The sequence below is a fragment of the Hydra vulgaris genome, chromosome 12, assembly GCF_038396675.1.
Source record: "Hydra vulgaris chromosome 12, alternate assembly HydraT2T_AEP".
NCBI lineage: Eukaryota > Metazoa > Cnidaria > Hydrozoa > Anthoathecata > Hydridae > Hydra > Hydra vulgaris.
The window spans coordinates 15,748,072-15,767,747 of record NC_088931.1 but is presented as its reverse complement, the minus strand read 5'-3'; the positions used below and the strand labels follow the sequence as shown (position 1 = coordinate 15,767,747).

The following is a 19,676-nucleotide window of genomic DNA, read 5'->3' as shown; positions in this document are numbered from 1 at the left end:
ATCTACTTTTTTTTCTTCTCTCTTTCTTTTTTGCTTTCGTTGATGTTATAAACAACAAATTTTTTATGTCTTTATATAGTGAAAAAAAACAACCTATATTTAGAAACATAATACCTAATATAGAAATGTGACATATTTCTTTATATGGAAATGTGACATATTTCTTTATATGGAAATGTGACATATTTCTTTATATGGAAATGTGACATATTTCTGAATATGGAATTATAATTATGTAATAATCGAAACTTACTGATTAAAGCGAAGCTCAACTTTTTTTCGAAAGTGAAACTAAATGTTTTATACCGAAACCAAATGAAACAAAAGATTAAAGAGAAAGAAAAACAAGCTTATCAATTTATTTTTAGTAACGAAACAAACACAATTTCAATATAAATTCACATTAAAAATTATTACTCACATCGAATGTTAAAGAGCGCAAGTAAAGATGAAGTCTATGAAATCGCCCAACTTGATGCAATAATTAATATTGCGTTTATTGAATTTGTAAAATACAAAGATAAAATAAAAAGAATAAGACGAAGAGAATCAATGAATCAACAATTAAGCAGAAAAAAAACGTTGAGAAATATTTATGATATAATGAAAAAATTTCACACCGCTCAAGGTTTTTTTATTATTAATAAAATTTTTTTCATTTTTTGTTAAACTGTAAAATTAAAATTATTTTTTTTGTTTAGAACAAATATAAGAAAAGAATTACCATTCTAAATCGAGTTATTCAGAACTTTTCACCGCTCAAGGTTTTGATAACTAAAAAAAAAATTTTTTCATTTTTTTTTTTTTTTTTTAACGGTAAAATTATTTTTTTGTTTAGAACAAATAAAAGAAAAGAATCATCATTCTAAATCGAGCGATTAAGAACATCCATTACCCGTACCATTACCAATAATACAGGAAGAAATTATTACCCCTCAACAAGCCTCAAACATCACTGTAAACATTGAACAAGGTTTGTTTACTTTTTTTATTATCTTCATAAATTACAAATAAAAAATATGTTCTTCTATTTCAAGTTACTAACAAATTTTAACTTCTGTTAAAATTTGTTAGTAACTTGAAATAGTTCACTTTAAAAAAGATTTTCTGTTATTCGAACTTTCGGTTGTTCGAAGTAAACTCTTATTCACCTTGATGGTTCGAAAAAATGGGAGTTTACTGTATATGTTGCAGTAAAGAAAATGTAAAAGTAAAACAAATGTAAAATTATCATAACTTTGTATTTGTTTGTAAAAAATGTCTATTTTTCTTTTAGTACAGAAAATAAAAATGTAACTGATAAAACCTAAGACTGTAAGGAGAAAAACCTTGTGAAACATGAGTTACAAGTTCAGCCCTAAGCACGATCCAATCAAATGTTGGCAAAATATATATAATGTTATTAATTAACAATTTCAGACTTTTGTTTTTTTAGTCAAAAAACTTCTTGAAGCTGTTTATACTTTTTATAAATCCTGTTAAATGAAACAATTTATTTCAGTGATTGACAATGTTACTTCGAGTTGAACTTCGGTTGTGATAAATTTTTTAAAGGTAAGTAGGTTGTGTATGAATTTTTATCACTGCTATTGAAAGCAATTTTTTACCCATTTCAAGGTACAGTTGGCTTTAGAAGCACAATTCATGACATGAATGTACCGATTGAGATTAAAGTTACTTGTTACACTAAGGCCGCTCTCAAAGTCAGTTGCTATATTTCTAGTTTTTCAATTAAGGGTTATTGAAGCCAAAATGCATAGCAACACATTTATCAACATTACGTTTCATAAAAAATGCATAGCAACACATTTATCAACATTACATTTCATAAAAAATGCATAGCAATACATTTATCAACATTACGTTTCATAAAAAATGCATAGCAATACATTTATCAACATTACGTTTCATAAAAAGTATTTTTCCAAGTAACTCTAATTACTTTCCAAGTAATCTCTTTTTGTAATTTTGGTGAGTCTTCTTCATTTGATATCTTGGCTATGAATTTGCTGTCATTAGCATAAAGCTTGCAAGAATAGTAATTTTAGACATCAGGAAGATAATTTAAGTATCAACATAAATTATGTGAGAGCATGGACTGTAAGTTACAGGAGTCCGAGCACGCTTCTCTATAGTAAGCCAGTAACATTTATCAAATTTAAAATACTTTTTCCAAAATATAAAACGTTGTTGTCTTTTGCAAGTGAGTTTAATATCCAGTCCACTAATTTGCCTTTTATGCTGTATGCTTCAATAATTATGAAACTGAAGATGTATTACTTTTCATTTAAACGGTTGTTAAGTGGTGGGTTAAAGTCAGCAGCTAAAGGTTAAAACAGTAAATGATATATATGCAGAAGGGTCTCTATTTCAACCAATGATTCGCAAATAGATTTTTTTCGAAAAATCAACTTTTTACTTTTATGAAAATTTGAAGTACCTAAATTCCAAATTAAATGAGAAAACTAACATATACTTGAAAAATGGTTTGGAATATAACAACGAGGGTCAAATTACCTTTTAACTGTACAAAATGTTTTTTAAATAAATAAAATTAGAAAGTTGCTAAACAAGAAAATAATACATTGCTTCCTCTTACAAATTACCACACTGTTATAAATTTAAGTTCAATAAATTCGCTCAACAAGTAAATATGATGTTATTTCCTTCAAACGGCAAGAAATATATCTAATTTCGGAGAATACACCATTGATATAATTTGAAAATATGAAGCTTTAGTTTTCGAAACATACTAGGACCAGTTAAAAAGTATTTTGGTTTTTCCTTTTTCTGAACAGATCTTTATTTCAAAAAAAAAAAAAAATGTTTTTTTGTGCAATTAAAATGATAATTAAGTTAACACTAAATGATGATTAAGCTATCACTAAATCAAGGGGGGCTGTATTATTATTATTTTTTTTTGAGTCGTTTTAGGTAAAAGTTAAAATTGCTTTCAACAATATCTTTATCAATTTTTTTTTTTTAGAGATCTCTATTTTAGCATTTATTAGGATAATATTAAATCGATATATATTTTAAAGATATTTGAAAAGTTATGTCGGCGACATTTGACATTTGTCGGCGTTGGCTGCATATTTTATTGTTTAGTTGTTTACAAATTATTTATTCAATGTTGTACGCTGTTACATAATTTATTTTGGGGCACGCTGTAATGTCCATCAATATGTCCATACGGCATGTTCTTTAGAAAATGTATTATTTGTTCTAATAAATACAATCCAATCTAACCTAATTTAATCTAATTTAAAATATTAAAATGTTTTTCTTCTTTACTATTTCAGCAAAGTTCTTTATATCGGTTCACTGTTCCCTTTTTCTTTTAGAATTTTCGCAGGGGAAAGTATGCGCCCTGATGATATCTATAGACTATACGACATTACTACTTTTTTCAAAAAAAAAATAAAAAATCTACTTTTTTTTCTTCTCTCTTTCTTTTTTGCTTTCGTTGATGTTATAAACAACAAATTTTTTATGTCTTTATATAGTGAAAAAAAACAACCTATATTTAGAAACATAATACCTAATATAGAAATGTGACATATTTCTTTATATGGAAATGTGACATATTTCTTTATATGGAAATGTGACATATTTCTTTATATGGAAATGTGACATATTTCTGAATATGGAATTATAATTATGTAATAATCGAAACTTACTGATTAAAGCGAAGCTCAACTTTTTTTCGAAAGTGAAACTAAATGTTTTATACCGAAACCAAATGAAACAAAAGATTAAAGAGAAAGAAAAACAAGCTTATCAATTTATTTTTAGTAACGAAACAAACACAATTTCAATATAAATTCACATTAAAAATTATTACTCACATCGAATGTTAAAGAGCGCAAGTAAAGATGAAGTCTATGAAATCGCCCAACTTGATGCAATAATTAATATTGCGTTTATTGAATTTGTAAAATACAAAGATAAAATAAAAAGAATAAGACGAAGAGAATCAATGAATCAACAATTAAGCAGAAAAAAAACGTTGAGAAATATTTATGATATAATGAAAAAATTTCACACCGCTCAAGGTTTTTTTATTATTAATAAAATTTTTTTCATTTTTTGTTAAACTGTAAAATTAAAATTATTTTTTTTGTTTAGAACAAATATAAGAAAAGAATTACCATTCTAAATCGAGTTATTCAGAACTTTTCACCGCTCAAGGTTTTGATAACTAAAAAAAAAATTTTTTCATTTTTTTTTTTTTTTTTTAACGGTAAAATTATTTTTTTGTTTAGAACAAATAAAAGAAAAGAATCATCATTCTAAATCGAGCGATTAAGAACATCCATTACCCGTACCATTACCAATAATACAGGAAGAAATTATTACCCCTCAACAAGCCTCAAACATCACTGTAAACATTGAACAAGGTTTGTTTACTTTTTTTATTATCTTCATAAATTACAAATAAAAAATATGTTCTTTTAAAATATCTTTTTTATAGAAAGCAACAAAAGTACGCTGGCATTTCACGAAACTACCAACTCCTTCAAAGTATGGTGACCGACGTATGTTCTTCTGGCATGAATTTATCATAATATTCAACACACATTGCATTTAATTTTGATCTATTATCCATTTCTTAATATCGTCTAAAAATAATTCCATGTTTTCATTTAATAATAACAATTCATAATCATCACAAGCTAATATTTTTGACACGTTACAAATTTTTCTCATATAAACAAACAATACATTATTTAATCGACAACCACACTCACAATTTAAATGGTTATAAATATGGTGACAACATTTGTTTGAAAAATTTAGCAATGTTTTCATGTGATATTTAACTTTAGACTCTTCACTTAAACTTTGAATAGATTTTAAAATAATTTCTAATTCGAATTTCAATTCAAAACAAGCCATTTTATACACCTAAAAGATTTGTTAAACTACAAAAAATTTTATTTAAACGTTTACAAAAATGTTTTGTTTTACATATAACACATAATTTTTTTATACAATATCTACATGGACCTACATCAATATTATAAATGACTCCATTACTATTTATACAATTATAATATAATTCTTTACATTCTTCACATTTTTCAAACGTATAATTTGTATTTTTTTTTAATAAATTTTTATATCCAATGTACGTTCCAACTCTTTTAAAACAGTTAAATTTGCTCGTTTGGCTATAAAACGTTCAATTTCATACCAGGTCATCTTGTATTTCAATAACTTTTCCAAATTATCTTCATAACTTTCGTCGAAATAACGCCGTATTGTCCACAAATTTTTTGTAAACAAAACTTTATCATTAAAATATTTTTCTTTTTTTTCAAACTTCATTCTATAAAAAAAAAAAAAAAAAAAAATAATTTTTATTCTATTTATAAAAAAAAATTTACATTTTTTCATTAATTAATACAAGTTATACCCATTTTTTCATCATTCATGTCTGTCGAACCAAATCGTCCTATATTTCTTTTTGTTTCAACAAGTTCTTTTTCGTTTACTAGTGTTACGGGTAATATTTCTTTTTTCTTTAACACCATTTGAGCTATTGCTTTATCTTTTGGCCAAAAAATTGTTTCATTTGTTAAATTACAAAGTAATATTTTAATATCGTCTCTATAATCAGGATGAATAATGCCAGGATGCAATAATAAGTGATTCGTAAACGTACTGGATCGCGGAGCTATTTGAAAATAGTACGACGAAGGAGGAGAAACAACAACACCAGTATCGACAATGGTTAAACAGCGCGGAGCAATTTTAATATCGTTCAAAGGATACAAATCATATCCAATACTTTCTTGACTTCTTGAATTCAAAAATTTTTTTAAAAAAAACTATTTCTCTTCTTGTCATAATATCACATTTTACATTTGCCAAAAAATCACTCGCATTAAAAAAACATTCTTGTTTATTTAAAAGTTGATCTTTTATATTTGTTGATAAATATTTAATTGATTTAAAAAGCTTCACAAATTCAATCATGACATTTGTGTATTTTTCTTTATTAGGTAATATTTCTTCATATTTTAAAGAAAAAATATTTTGAGTTAATACATCATTATCATCTTGTATTCGCAATATTATATCAAACATATTTCGATCCATTTTCGTTTGTCTTAAAAGACAATTTTTATCTAATTCATCCACTTCGGTTTGTTTTAAAAGACAAAATATAAATCCATAGAATTGATATTTAAAAAGACTGTTTAAAAACGCCTTTTTTCCATCAATACTTATAAATACATTACAAATTGCAAGATTTTCTCCAAATGATTGTATTTTTTTTTTTTTTTAAATGAGCTAATGCCTATGGACATATAGACGAATCGCCACTTGGACATGTCGGATGAATATGAACTTTTAATAAATGTCTAACGTACGCATAAATTCCCGACTGAATAGTTGAATTTTGATAAAAAGTCATCATTTATAATTTCTTATATTATCTCTTCTTATATTATCTCTTTATAATTATCTGTAAGATTATGTTGTCTTTGTATTTGAATATATCTTAATAAAGATTGAGATATTAATTCTTAAGGGCTTGCCTCTTCTTTTGATAATCCTTTTTTAATTTTTTGAAATAAATGATTTAATTTGTGTTCATAACGTCGTGTAGCATATTGTTGTTTACAAAATTTAATGTAGTAGCACAGTCAACCGATCTAACTCTACTTGATAATCTTTCGATTTGTAACAACTTTAATCGAAAATTGTTTCCAGCTCTCAAATTATTCCCAAACTACTCACGAGAAAGTCAAAATTGCGCAAATTATTACAGCAACGCAATTGAAAAAAACCACTTTGATGAATATTGCGAACGGACAAATTTGCCTTCTCCTTATCTCAACAGTTATTATAATCTCACAATGAATAGTAATAGAATAGATTCGAAAAATTCATTAGTAACCTTTAATGCTTATCAAGCGCAGAGTGAAGATATGGCGACTCTTCCAACACGCCAACAAACTCTAGATCACATTAATGGTCCTACTATTGTACCCACTGGTGCTGGTTATGTCTCGATTGTCCCAAATGCAACCACAAAGCCTAATTTTCAAAAAGCATTAGAAGAAAGACTTGTTTTTAATACGGCTGGTACTTCCACTGCTACTATGGTCCAAGATGGATATACAATTAACGTACCTTTATATGCCTTAGATAAATGTTTTGACATTTCAGATTATTGGGGTAAAGGTAAAAAAATTTAAATCCAAATTGACATTGCGCGAAAAAATGAAGATATATTTGAAATTTCAAGACCAATTGCTAACGGAGAAGATTTATCTTTGATAAATAAAATCGGATTCACAGTCACACAAGCAAAATTGTTTTGTAATGGTAAGATTATCAGACCCAATTGTGATGCAAGAAGCAAACAATGTTTTTTTCACTTCTTAACGCGCATATAAGTGATCCGGGTAAAGTTGCTTTTTTTGAAAAATTAAATTTGGTGTATTTACCCTTTTCAAAAATTTTAAATGTTGGCATTGGTGGTAATATAAAATTCCGAGACACAACAAAATGGAACGATGTGACTTTAGATCAAATTCAGAAAAAAGAAGAACCTATTTTTTCAATCAGCACATCATACGCAACTGCGACTCCTTTACTCGAATTAAATTCAACCTTTGATTCAAAAGTTACACAAGAATTGATAAATTTAACTGAAAATGCATTAGATCATTGGGTAAAACGAGTTTCAATTGGTTATGGAGAAGCAAGTCAAGATATAACCGAAGTTTTGGCAATGGAAGAAGAAAATGTAAATGAACTTTTATATGAAGAATTTCATGAATTGTATTATACTTATGATGACGTTAAATTAAATTCAAGAACAGGATGGTTACTTATTTATATGGTAGCTCGAATGTTTTTTGTTGATCATAAACTGCCATTTTATGCTTATAGAGATTCTGTTCGATTTTATGAAAATTTAAAAACTCGTATTGCCGATCAAACATTTCTTCAACATGTTGTCGATAATATTGAAAATATTTTTAGTGAAACTCAAAATGTTATGATGCAAGCACGTATTGAAACTGTTTTGATATTAAGTGTTTTATATTCAAATAAAGTTGAATTATTAAATATTATGATTGAAAATTACATACGACTATTTAATGGTGAAATGCAAGTCCGTCTTTTTGCTGTTTATTTTGAAAAATTTTCCAAAGAACCAAGATTTTGCCACGATCACTAAACCGATAACAGCTGGTAGAATTACTCGCAGTTCAATACCAATAACATCTACTCCAAATAAATACGGTTCTTTTTTTACAACTGAAACTTCTCAAATAGAAGAACCAAGTCAATTTAGTGTGGATGAAAATCCAGTAGAACTGCCAATGGTTAACGAAGAAAAACCGGAAGAAAAACCCGAAGAAAAAACTCAAGAAACTAAAGTTGTAAAAGTTAACACAAATATACTTGAAGACGTAAAAAATACATCTATTGAACGACAATGAGAGTTGACGACCTCATTCAAAATGGAATAAACACAATTTCAAGTCGATTATTTGGTTTAAGTAGTATAACAAATGTAAAAAAAGAACTTTTAAGTTTTCAAAATAAACGTTTGAATGATGGAGATCAAAAAATTAAAAAACGATTGAAAAAATTTCAAAATGACGACAAATCATATCCTTCTTTTATTAAACGGTGGAGTAAAGAAAGTCGTTTATTTCAAGTTGGTACTACTCTTGAAGAAAAAGTGAGACCACCGTACAGTTTTCAAACTCATAAACAAAGTTACGATAAACCAGGACTTTATTTTCAATGTGATTTAGCCGATATGAAAGTGTTTGATTTGGACCGTAAAAAAGTGAGAAGAAATTATTGTATTGTTTTGGTGGACGGCGTATCAAATAAAGTGTATTTACGAGCTGCTCGTCATAAAAATGCACAAGAAATTTTATCAGGTCTACAATATCTTTTTCAACACATTTCACGGCAAGAAACTGTTTACTTACAAACAGACAAGGGAGGAGAGTTTTTCAATAAAGATTTTGCAGAGTAGTGTCATAAAGAAAATATTCAACATTTTGCATCAAAAAATTTAAAAAAGGCATATATAGCAGAACGCGTTATTTGAAGTATAAAAGAAATTTATCAAAAGCTTCGTTTGCAAGGAAAATTAAAAGATTGGGTTACAGAACTACCAGATGTTGAAGAGCGTTTAAATAATCAAGAAAGAAGCTTGTCGAAAATAACACTCAACGAAATGAATTTACCTGATGAAAAAGGCGAAGCTTTACGAATGCTTGATTTGTTTCAAACCCAAAGAAAAATGAGAAATACATTTAAATATCAAAATTTATCGCGTGTTGAAAGCGAAAAGGGTAAACAAAAACTTCCCATTTTAAAACCGCTTAGTGTTGGTATGCAAGTTTATTTACCAAAATATAAAACAGATAAAACGGTTGAAATATGCAAAAGCCACGACAAATTTAAAATCAGAATGGGACACAACAAAAGTGTTTGAAATTATAAAAGTAAAAACAATGAATAATATTGCAAATCAATTTTACGTTCCACCAAAATTGTCAAAGGTTTGCAAGAACCGTTTACTTCGTTTATTTTGAGAAGAGAAGAAATGTATCCTTTAAAACGGAAAGAAAGTGACATTTACTATAATAATTTAAAAGAATACGAAAGTAATTTTTATGATAAATTGAAATTGTAAAATGGAGAAAAATTTATTTTTAGAAGATATTTATAAAAAGAATTATGTAAATCATGAGTTTTTTTTTTCGGAAATAAAAAGTGATGCGCCAAATATTTCATTTAATTCTAATAACGAATTTGAAATACCTTTAACACGCAACATTGATCCACCGTTACAATTTAAGGCGGATAGTATAATACACTTGAAAGAAATGTTACCAAGTAATATTCTTTCGCTTTCAGCAACGCAAAACAATCTGTTGACATCGTTTTCAAGTTATCTTGAAAGAATGATTCCAACTGAAAAAGCCGATATATTTGAAAAAGGATCCATGGCGACTATTTTGGAGCCAATGGAATTGAAGCAGTGGAGGCGGTAATTTTCATTGTTGTAATTTTATGTTTTATTTTATGTAAATGATTCTTATTATTATGAAGTGGCGAATGTCAATTATTTTCAGTGTGGCAAATTTGTTTTTTTCATTATTATTATATCTACAAAATAAATATATTGTAATATATATATATAAAAAATTAACACATAAATAAAATACAATATATTTTATGTTATTAAAGAGTTATTTTTTCATTTCACATTGAAAGCAATGTTTTGTTAAAAGCGAATAATTGATAATTTTTCGTGTGCGTAAATTCCATTGTTTATTTTTGCAACGCAATATTACGTAATTGATTTCGTTGTTGTTTTAAATCTTTTATCAAATAAAGTTTCAATTTATTGATATCTTTTATGTTTTTTAAAATATTAAGATCTGAAAAAAAAATATTTTCAAATATACATATCTTTTTACAATTACAGAAAAGCTAAATTCATTATTTAATAATGTGAAAAAAATACAAGCCGAAAAAAAATTATTTATAACATCGATCACAATAAAGAAAAGAACAATTTCTTATATTTCTTGCATTTGAGTATTTAATTTCGCTGCATTCTAAGCAGTCAACAAAGCTGTAATATGGACACAAATTTAATTCTGCTATTTTTATTTGCATTGTATTAACAATATCGAAATGGCGCTCATTTAAATATTTCTTATAAATAATATCAAAGGTTTTATTGGATAAATCTTTATATTGTTCGAGTAAAATATGTAGTAAGATAATAATGTATATATGCGGTATATTTAAATCGCGCAGTTGCTTATTGAAGAATTCTTCCCAATCATAATTTGGATAATGCCAAATACAAGTAGTACAAAGATGTCGAGTAAAAGTAATCGCGTGTTGTTTTATTTCAATTAGTGTTTGTTTTAAGTTCGTTCCATAATTTGATCGAGAATTTCTTTGGTTATTTGAGTTGCCATGTTTTTTTTAACTATTTATCTAAAAAAAAAAGTGAAATTTTTTATTAGGTCAATTAAAGTAAATATGACATATAAAAAAATTCAATTGAAAAAATTAAATAAATAGTAAAAAAAGTCATTAAAAGAATAATATTTAAAAGTTACAAAAAAAAATGGCAAGAACAAACTTCTTCCGGCCGCATATAAAGCAAAGGGAAAAGAAAAGTATAGACGTGAAAATGAGACTCAAAGGATGACCCCCGAAGGACGACGACAACTAGATGCCCAGTTAAAAGCGAATATGGGGAGTCGTAGTTTGACAAATTTAGCATTAGAGGGTAGTTTGCGACACGTTCCGAGTTGGAATCCTCGAGTTGTAATTGCCCCAATGGAGTGTAGGAATATGTTATTTTGTAAACGTAAAACAAAATCAACTTATAAAAGAAATGCGGCAAATATAAAAAAAGGACGCGCTGGACAACGTATATATATATGGGTGTTGACAAAAAATACTTAAAGGTAAAAAATTTGTTTTTTTATAATATAATTCGGAATATAAAAAAATGAAAAAATTATTTGCATATAATATGATAAAATGTTACTGTAAAAAAAAAAATAAACGAACGAAACAAAAGTATTCTGTCCTCAAGACACAGATTCGGTTGCAGTTCCACCGATTTGCAGTTCAACACAAAAACTTGCGCAAGTTGAAAATAAAAAAAACATACAGCAAAAACAGTGTTTGTTGTGCGAGATAAGTTTTTTTCAGGCTGGATAACAGAAAAAAAAAACTGCCTCCAATTTCTGCCTTACAGTGGTGTCCAAGTTAAATGTATTTTTAGAGCATATTCAATTTCTTTATAAGTTGAGGAATTTAGCTGAACATTATACTGCTTTTTGAACAGTTGTGAGACCTGTCTCATCAACATTATAAATGTTTTGTGGCTGAAACTTTTTTCGCAGATGTAAATATTTTAGATTGGAGAAAAATTCTCCAACTGTATAACTATTAAAAGCAGTTGCTCATGCGGTACTAGTAGCTTATGGATATCGTAAAGATAACTCATTCCTACGTAACATAAAACCACAAAGCCACTGTTTCCCAGTGATTTATGAACTTTTCCACGATTTAGAAATGCGCTTAAAAAGTAATTGCAAATTCATAGGCAAGTTTTCGTGCTGTATTGGTTGACAATCCATAATGAAATTTTGAAGCCCTTGAAAGATAATCTGATAAAGACGTTGCTTCTTTGTTGGTAAAGATTTGCACGGTAAAAAACTTAGGTTTGCAGACTGTATTTGGATTTAATTGACACTTTTTTTTATATGTCTTAAGTCTCATTAAGTGTATTCCCCCCTCTTTAGATACACAATAAACTGTACCACCATTAAGAACTGCATTAACAGTTGCAGATAGGCCACCTCTAGGTGGCCTATCGGTATTTTCTTTTATTATGATACACCATGTTTGACAGTAAAAAAATCTTTAACATCTTTGTTTTTATTCTTTATTTAATTTTACAATATTTCTTAATTTTAGAATGAACCTTTTTAAAGATCTTTATTTATAAGGATCTTCTTTATTAACAAAAATTGGCAAAAAAATCACAAGCTTTTGTTAGTCTTACGCTGCTTCTTCTCGTTTGTTGTCTATTTATTGTATATGGTGTTGTGAGGAAATCAATTGAATCAAAATACAGGTGTTTGAAATTATTAGTATTTAAAAATTAACAAAATGTATACAAAATACATTGCATAAAACCCCAGAGAAACAGGTTAATCCCTCGTTAGACATCCAAATCAATTCGGATTTTTAATAGAGTTGTTGCTCACTTAGAAAAACAACATTTCTGTCATAGTTTTGCAAAAATGATCTCTCGGACTTTCTTTAATACTTTCTACACTATTTATTAAGTGCTTAAGTAAATTTTGTTTTGCTGCTTGCTGGAAAATAACGCGTGTTTTCAATTTATGAAAACTCTGGACAACACTTTGACCCCTATAAGTATTTTCTAATAATTCTTCTCTCTGTTATCTCTCTAATAAGTCTTTTCTCTCATATTCGTAAGCTTTTTGAGTGTTTTCTAATAAGTCTTCTCTCAGTTATTAGTAAGGTTTTTGAGTATTTTATTGAAAGCTATTTCAGATCTTTTTAGAGTTTTATTATCTCATATCTTATCTTGACTTGTTCCCAGTGAAAAAGCGCACATGGGATACGCGTGGATTTTTTCCACATGTAACCCATGTGGGGATTATTATTTTGTCCCATGTGGGTTTCATATGGTAAATCCCACATGGATTCCATATGGTAAATCCCATATGGGATACGTGTGGATTTTTACCATATGTAACCCATATGGGAATTATTATTTTGTCCCATGTGGGTTTCATATGGTAAATCCCACATGGGTTTTATGTGGTAAATCATACATGGGATATAGGTGGAAAATACTACATGTTATAGATCTTAAATGCCACATATTTTAATCCAAATGGTATAAAAGTAGTCAATACTAGACAAATGAAAGTCCGAATGCTTCTATGATAATTTTTAAAATTCTTTTAATTTAAAAATTACTTAAATAGTAATTTAAAATTAATCATCGAAGCTTTCAGAGAGGCTTAACTTAATCTGGTATTTGCTACTTTATCCCATTTGGTATTCAAAACGTGTAGCATTTTTGATCTTTTACATGTGATGTTTTCCACCTATAATCTATGTGGGATTTACCTTAAACTATTATGACGAAATTTTATAAAATTAAAAAACGTGTTGCAAAATGAATTTATTTAAAAATAAATGCTATTAATCAATACATCCAAAACGAATATTAAAAATGTTATTTTTTTTTGCGATTTACACGCCGTTTTTTGTCAATTGAATTAATGAAATCGCTTCGGCTTGCATAATACCAATGTTTTTAGTATCTTCTAACTTTCTTCAAACATTTTCTAAAAAAAAAAAAAATAAATACAAATATATATAAATATAAATATATATATATATAAATATATATATATATATATATATATATATATATATATATATATATATATATATATATATATATATATATATAGAAAGAGAGAGAGGAAGAGACAGAGAGAGAGAGAGAGAGAGAGAGAGAGAGAGAGAGAGAGAGAGAGAGAGAGAGAGAGAGAGAGAGAGAGCAATTTTAATAAGGAACCTTATTAGTCGAGCAATTTTAATTATTAGCCAGTTTGAAGTCATTAATGACTACAATATTTCACAAATAATTATTTCCTAATTTATTACTTACAATGACAAACGTATTATGCGTAATTGAACACATATTATGCGTAATGAGCTTGAACCCATGAGGAGAATCCTGAAAAAAAGTGATCAATAAGGATAAGTAGTTAAACAAAAAAACAAAAACAAAAATGTAAAAACCTACTTTTTCGATGATGTAGACTTCTATAATAATAGGCCTTAACATCGCGCAAAATGCCGTAAAAACTGAAGGCCGATTAAACTTTCACTTTTACTTATATTGATATATTTTTATATTAGGTAGGGTTTAATGGCAGTCTATGTTTTCTAATAATAATCTCTAGTAAAAACGGAAATATAAAAAGAAAACCAAAAAATTGTTAAAAGATAATCATGCCTTTCGTATTTCAAATTTCATTAAGAATATTTATGTAATATTAAATAGTATCAATAACAAGCAGAACCATAACAGAGTATATATCTATATATGAGAAAGATAACTGTATTTTTAATTTTTTTTTGCTAAAAATGGTAACAATAAAAATCACCAACAATAAAAAACACCAACAAAAGTCGATTCAAGCAAAAAAAAAGTTTTATCAATATATCTCAACAGGGTTAAAGTCCTTGTACTTGGCAACTTGTAGTCAATACACAAACAATCATATAAACTTCGTCGCATAGCAAAATACTCATATGCTCTACATATAATATCTGAAGTATATAAAACTTCACCAACATTAACTTTTCTCATAGCATTAAGGTGTTCGAATAGAATATTTGACAGAAGCGAACTTTCTTTATTTTTTAAAAACCTAACTGCTTCAAATAAAGCTGATTTTGTTTTTATTAACTTTAACTTGTTTACAGCTAAATAAGAAATATTACAAGTTATGCCATTATGGTTAGCTACAAATAAATAATCATTGAAAATTACTAAAATAAATAATGGAACACCAAGTTTGTACATTTTTGATTGTATGTGCAAACTTTTTTTATTAAGCTGGAAAACAATAACATCGTTATTATCACTTAACAAAGATTGAATATCGTCAAATATAAGTTCATCCTCTTTAAGAAAATCATTTAACTCATCTGGTAAAATGCTTCGAAAACCGATTGAAGTTACATTTTTTTTAACTTTACTTGCTGGTGTGGCTAAACAACTAGGCGGAATATTTTAAAAACAGATGGTGGGTTTAAAGGTCGTTGCTTCCCATATTTGCTTTCAAAAGGTGCTTCATTTGGCCAATGCAGTTGACATAATGCTATATAGTCTGTAACAATAAAACCAGTTCTTGGGATAGCTTCACTACATCTTTTTCTCTCCTCTAGATTCTTCGGGAATTTATAAATTGATATTTTTGTCATAGTTGAGTATTGATATTTTTGTTGTAGTTGTAATTGATATTGTAGTTGTAGCTGTATAAATTGATATTTTTGTTGTAGTTGAGATAGTTCGACTTGCAAAGAGATACACAGCATTTTAAAGGCATTTTTAAGGCATTTTAATTTTTAAAAAAACTTATCGTTAGTTTGACAATAGTATTACCTTACAATGTTAACGCCTTGAACCTTACAACGTTATCGTCTTGATGTTGGGCTATCTAATTTATAAACCAATCACATTTTAAAGATTTATTAAAAAAGCGCGAACACAAACTTTCGTCTAATGTTAAAAGATGAAAATGTAAACAAAGTATTAGGAATTGGCCTTCAGTTTAACAACTTTGTTGCGCGATGTCAAGGCCTTTAATTATAGAAGGAAGCGGTCACACATAATATAATATTCTGAAACTAATAAACAAACATCTAAATTTCTATAAGTAAATTTATTATTTGATCATTGCCTTCATATCCTATCTTATTTTCATATCATAATCTATTATGGAATTATTTATATAACATATCACAACAATATTATTAAATTTGTGATGTTCAAATATCATATGAACATTCTCTAAGATGTTCATATGATATTTGAATATAGTTCTTGAGTATATTATCTGCAAACAATTGACTGATGCAAGTTCTAATGTTGTCAAAAACCAAGCATGCATGCATGGGACACTGCAGTGTCCCACAAAGAAATGCAGGTTTGAAAGTCAAATTTTGTTTTATGAAAAAAAAATTAAAATAGGGGGGAGATAGGGAGGTTTCTGTAACTTTTTTTAGGCTCCAAAACTTTTAACTTTATATATAATAAGGTTCATAAAACTCAAGGGACTTACGAAGTACATTGAGGAACAAAAACAGGATATTTACAGAAACTTTTCAATTTTTAATCTGGAGTACCACAGTGTAATTGGGAATAAAGTCTCTGGGTCCAGTATTCAAAGTAATATGATATAAAGTAATATATAAAATAAATAAAATGCTATAAAATGCATGCAGTTATACATATAACTCCTGATAGTTAACTATATGTATAACTAGTTATACATAAAATTTATTATATAAACTTATTTTTTAAGGTTATGCTTGAACAAATTAGAACCAATTAATTCAAATTCAAGATTTAGTTCAAGTTCAAGTTATTTGTTCATTGTTTTTTCACTATTTTATATTTATTTGCTCAAATTTGTTAACTAGTACTAATTCTTACTACAGTAAGAATATTTATCATTGTTGAACGTGATTTTATTAGTAACTTAATTTTACTATCAACATATTTTGACAACACTCTTTACATTTTAAATGATGACAGCTTTACTTTTCTATTGATGTTAAATTTATTACGCTTCAATAACTCAGATTGAATTTTAACTGAATTATTGTAAGCTTTGTAAGGGTTTGTTGTATCTCAAATGGTGTTGTAAATAAAGTAAAAATAATATATATATATATATATATATATATATATATATATATATATATATATATATATATATATATATATATATATATATATATATATATATATATAGTATTTAGGCTACGGGATCATCCATAAATGATGCCAGTAGATAGAGGGGCAGTGTGAGTTTAACAATAATTGACAATGGGGAGGGGATGTTACGACCAAAATAATGTCAATTAAAAAATTGAATTAAAAAAAATATATATATATTTTATTTTAAAAAAAAGTAAAACAATTATTGCTAGCTATGAGCAGGTTTTAGAGGTACTTACACCAACAATGTGGTCTAAAAACTTCTTGCTTTTGTTGCTTAAAACTGTAGAGGATCATAGGAAAAACAATTTAAATTCAGAAATTAGCTTGCTTATCTGAAAGAACAATTTATGTTTTGTTTTTTTTACTTTTAGTACTGTTGAGAATAAATGTATAATTGAACTCGAAAAAAATTGATGGTATATGCATTTTGTATATTGTATTAACAATTCAGATATACCATCATAATACGATAACAAAAACTGACATCATTTTCAATGGGAGATAGCAAAAAATTGACTCAGTTTGATAAAGGGTGAAGTTGTTTAATAAACCGGGTCATCATCTGATATCATTATGCATAGATGACCCTACGATTTAGGTAAAATAAGTAATCAATTTGCCATATTTCTCTTAGGAAAGTGTAAGAAAAAAGCATTGTTATGCTGAGAACCTACCTATTGAGCAAGCTTTGACCACCTATTTTATAAATTTGAGAGACAGAAGTGGAAGTGCGAATTGCAAAAGAACTAATAACAATGCTCTAAATTGATTTTAACTTTGTAGACTAACATTAATATAGTATTTAGTAATAATAAATGAAGTTTACATGATTTTTATAATTTGTATTTATTTTCATTAATTATCAGTTGTCAGTCTCCATTTTATAAAATGAATTAAAAAACTATTTATTTATAGTATAATAATAATACATAAATACTAGTTTCCTAATGCTATTATCATTACAATGTTAATGGTATTCGTTTTAAAGTGAAATTTTGTATCAATTTTATTGTTTTAATGTTATATATATATATATATATATATATATATATATATATATATATATATATATATATATATATATATATATATATATATATATATATTTATATATATATATATGTATATATATATATATATATATATTTATTATATATATATAATATATATATATATATATATATATATATATATATATATATATATATATATATATATATATATATATATATATATTATTTTTACTTTATTTACAACACCATTTGATATACAACAAACCCCTTCAAAGCTTACAACAATTCAGTTAAAATTCAATCTGAGTTATTGAAACGTAATAAATTTAACATCAATAGAAAAGTAAAGCTGTCATCATTTAAAGTATAAAGGGTGTTGTCAAAATATGTTGATAGTAAAATTAAGTTACTAATAAAATCACGTTCAACAATGATAAACATTCTTACTGTAGTAAAATATAGTACTAACTGATAAATTTGAACAAATAAATATAAAATTAACAAAAACACTGAATAAATAAGAACATTAACTTGAACTTTAACTAAATCTTGAATTTGAATTAATTGGTTCTAATTTGTTCAAGCATAACCTTAAAAAATAAGTTTTTATAACAACTTATATGTATAACTTGTTATACATATAGTTAACTATCAGGAGTTATATGTATAACTATATGCATTTTAAAGCATATTATTTTATTTAAACATTACTTAGATCATATTACTTTGAAAACTGGACCCAGAGGCTTTATTCTCAATAACACTGTGGTACTCCAGATTAAAAATTAAAAAGTTTCTGTAAATATCCTGTTTTTGTTCGTCAATGTAGTTCGTAAGTCCCTTAAGTCTTAAGGACCTTATTATATCTAAAGTTAAAAGTTTTGGAGCATAAAAAAAGTTACAGAAACCCATCTCCATCCTATTTTTTTCTTTTTTTAATAAAGAAAATTGGGAATTCTTTGACTTTCAAACCTGCATTTCTTTGTGGGACACTGCAGTGTCCCATGCATGCAAGATTGGTTTTTAACAACATTTTAACTTGCATCAGTTAATTGTTAGCAAATAATCTACTCAAGATCTATATTCAAATAACTATTATATTATCCTAATAATAAGTCTATTTGCACAAATCTTAATCTTATTTCTATAAAGTAAGATAAAAATTATTCGTGGTACTTACATACTTGCTTGCCATTCTCTTTATTAATATAAAATATTTTCACACAATATAAACGTAACGCAATGCAATGTTGATTTAAATTTTTTTTTTTAGTTTCCGGCTTTTAAATTAATTCCCATGCAAATCCCACAAGAAACCCACGTGGGATATCCCATGTGTGTAAATACCATATGGTTCCCACATGTAACCCATGTGGGATTACCCACATGGGTTTAAGGTGACAAATTTCCATACGGATACCACATGGGAAAATCCGTCCCACATAAATCCCATCAATCCCACACGGAACCCACGCGGAACCCATGTGGGACGCGGTTTTATTTTTCACTGGGTTAACTGTTATAACATAAAGATTCTTTGGTACATTAGATAGAAGCGGCAAAGC

The 19,676-nt window shown here is 27.0% G+C and overlaps 1 protein-coding gene and 1 long non-coding RNA gene across 7 annotated transcripts; one reads left to right on the top strand and one right to left on the bottom strand.

The window, feature by feature from the left end:
* Positions 1–237: 237 nt before the first annotated feature.
* LOC136088498 (uncharacterized) lies at positions 238–9,778 on the top strand. Of its 6 annotated transcripts, XM_065812319.1 has the most exons (6): positions 238–628; positions 702–764; positions 839–973; positions 4,129–4,191; positions 4,266–4,400; positions 4,475–9,778. In XM_065812319.1, exon 6 carries the CDS (start codon positions 7,382–7,384, stop codon positions 8,201–8,203), a length of 822 nt encoding a protein of 273 aa, XP_065668391.1. In that variant the 5' UTR covers positions 238–628; positions 702–764; positions 839–973; positions 4,129–4,191; positions 4,266–4,400; positions 4,475–7,381; the 3' UTR covers positions 8,204–9,778. The 6 variants fall into 6 exon arrangements, with proteins under 6 accessions (XP_065668391.1, XP_065668389.1, XP_065668388.1 ...); XM_065812317.1 differs by lacking the exon at positions 4,129–4,191; XM_065812316.1 differs by lacking the exon at positions 702–764 and having other exon boundaries at positions 282–628.
* Positions 9,779–13,753: 3,975 nt separating this feature from the next.
* Positions 13,754–19,676, bottom strand: LOC136088497 (uncharacterized). The gene is made up of 3 exons (XR_010642217.1): positions 19,292–19,676; positions 14,249–14,317; positions 13,754–13,919 (listed from the first exon to the last, which is right to left on the bottom strand). It is a non-coding gene; the product is annotated as an uncharacterized LOC136088497 (long non-coding RNA).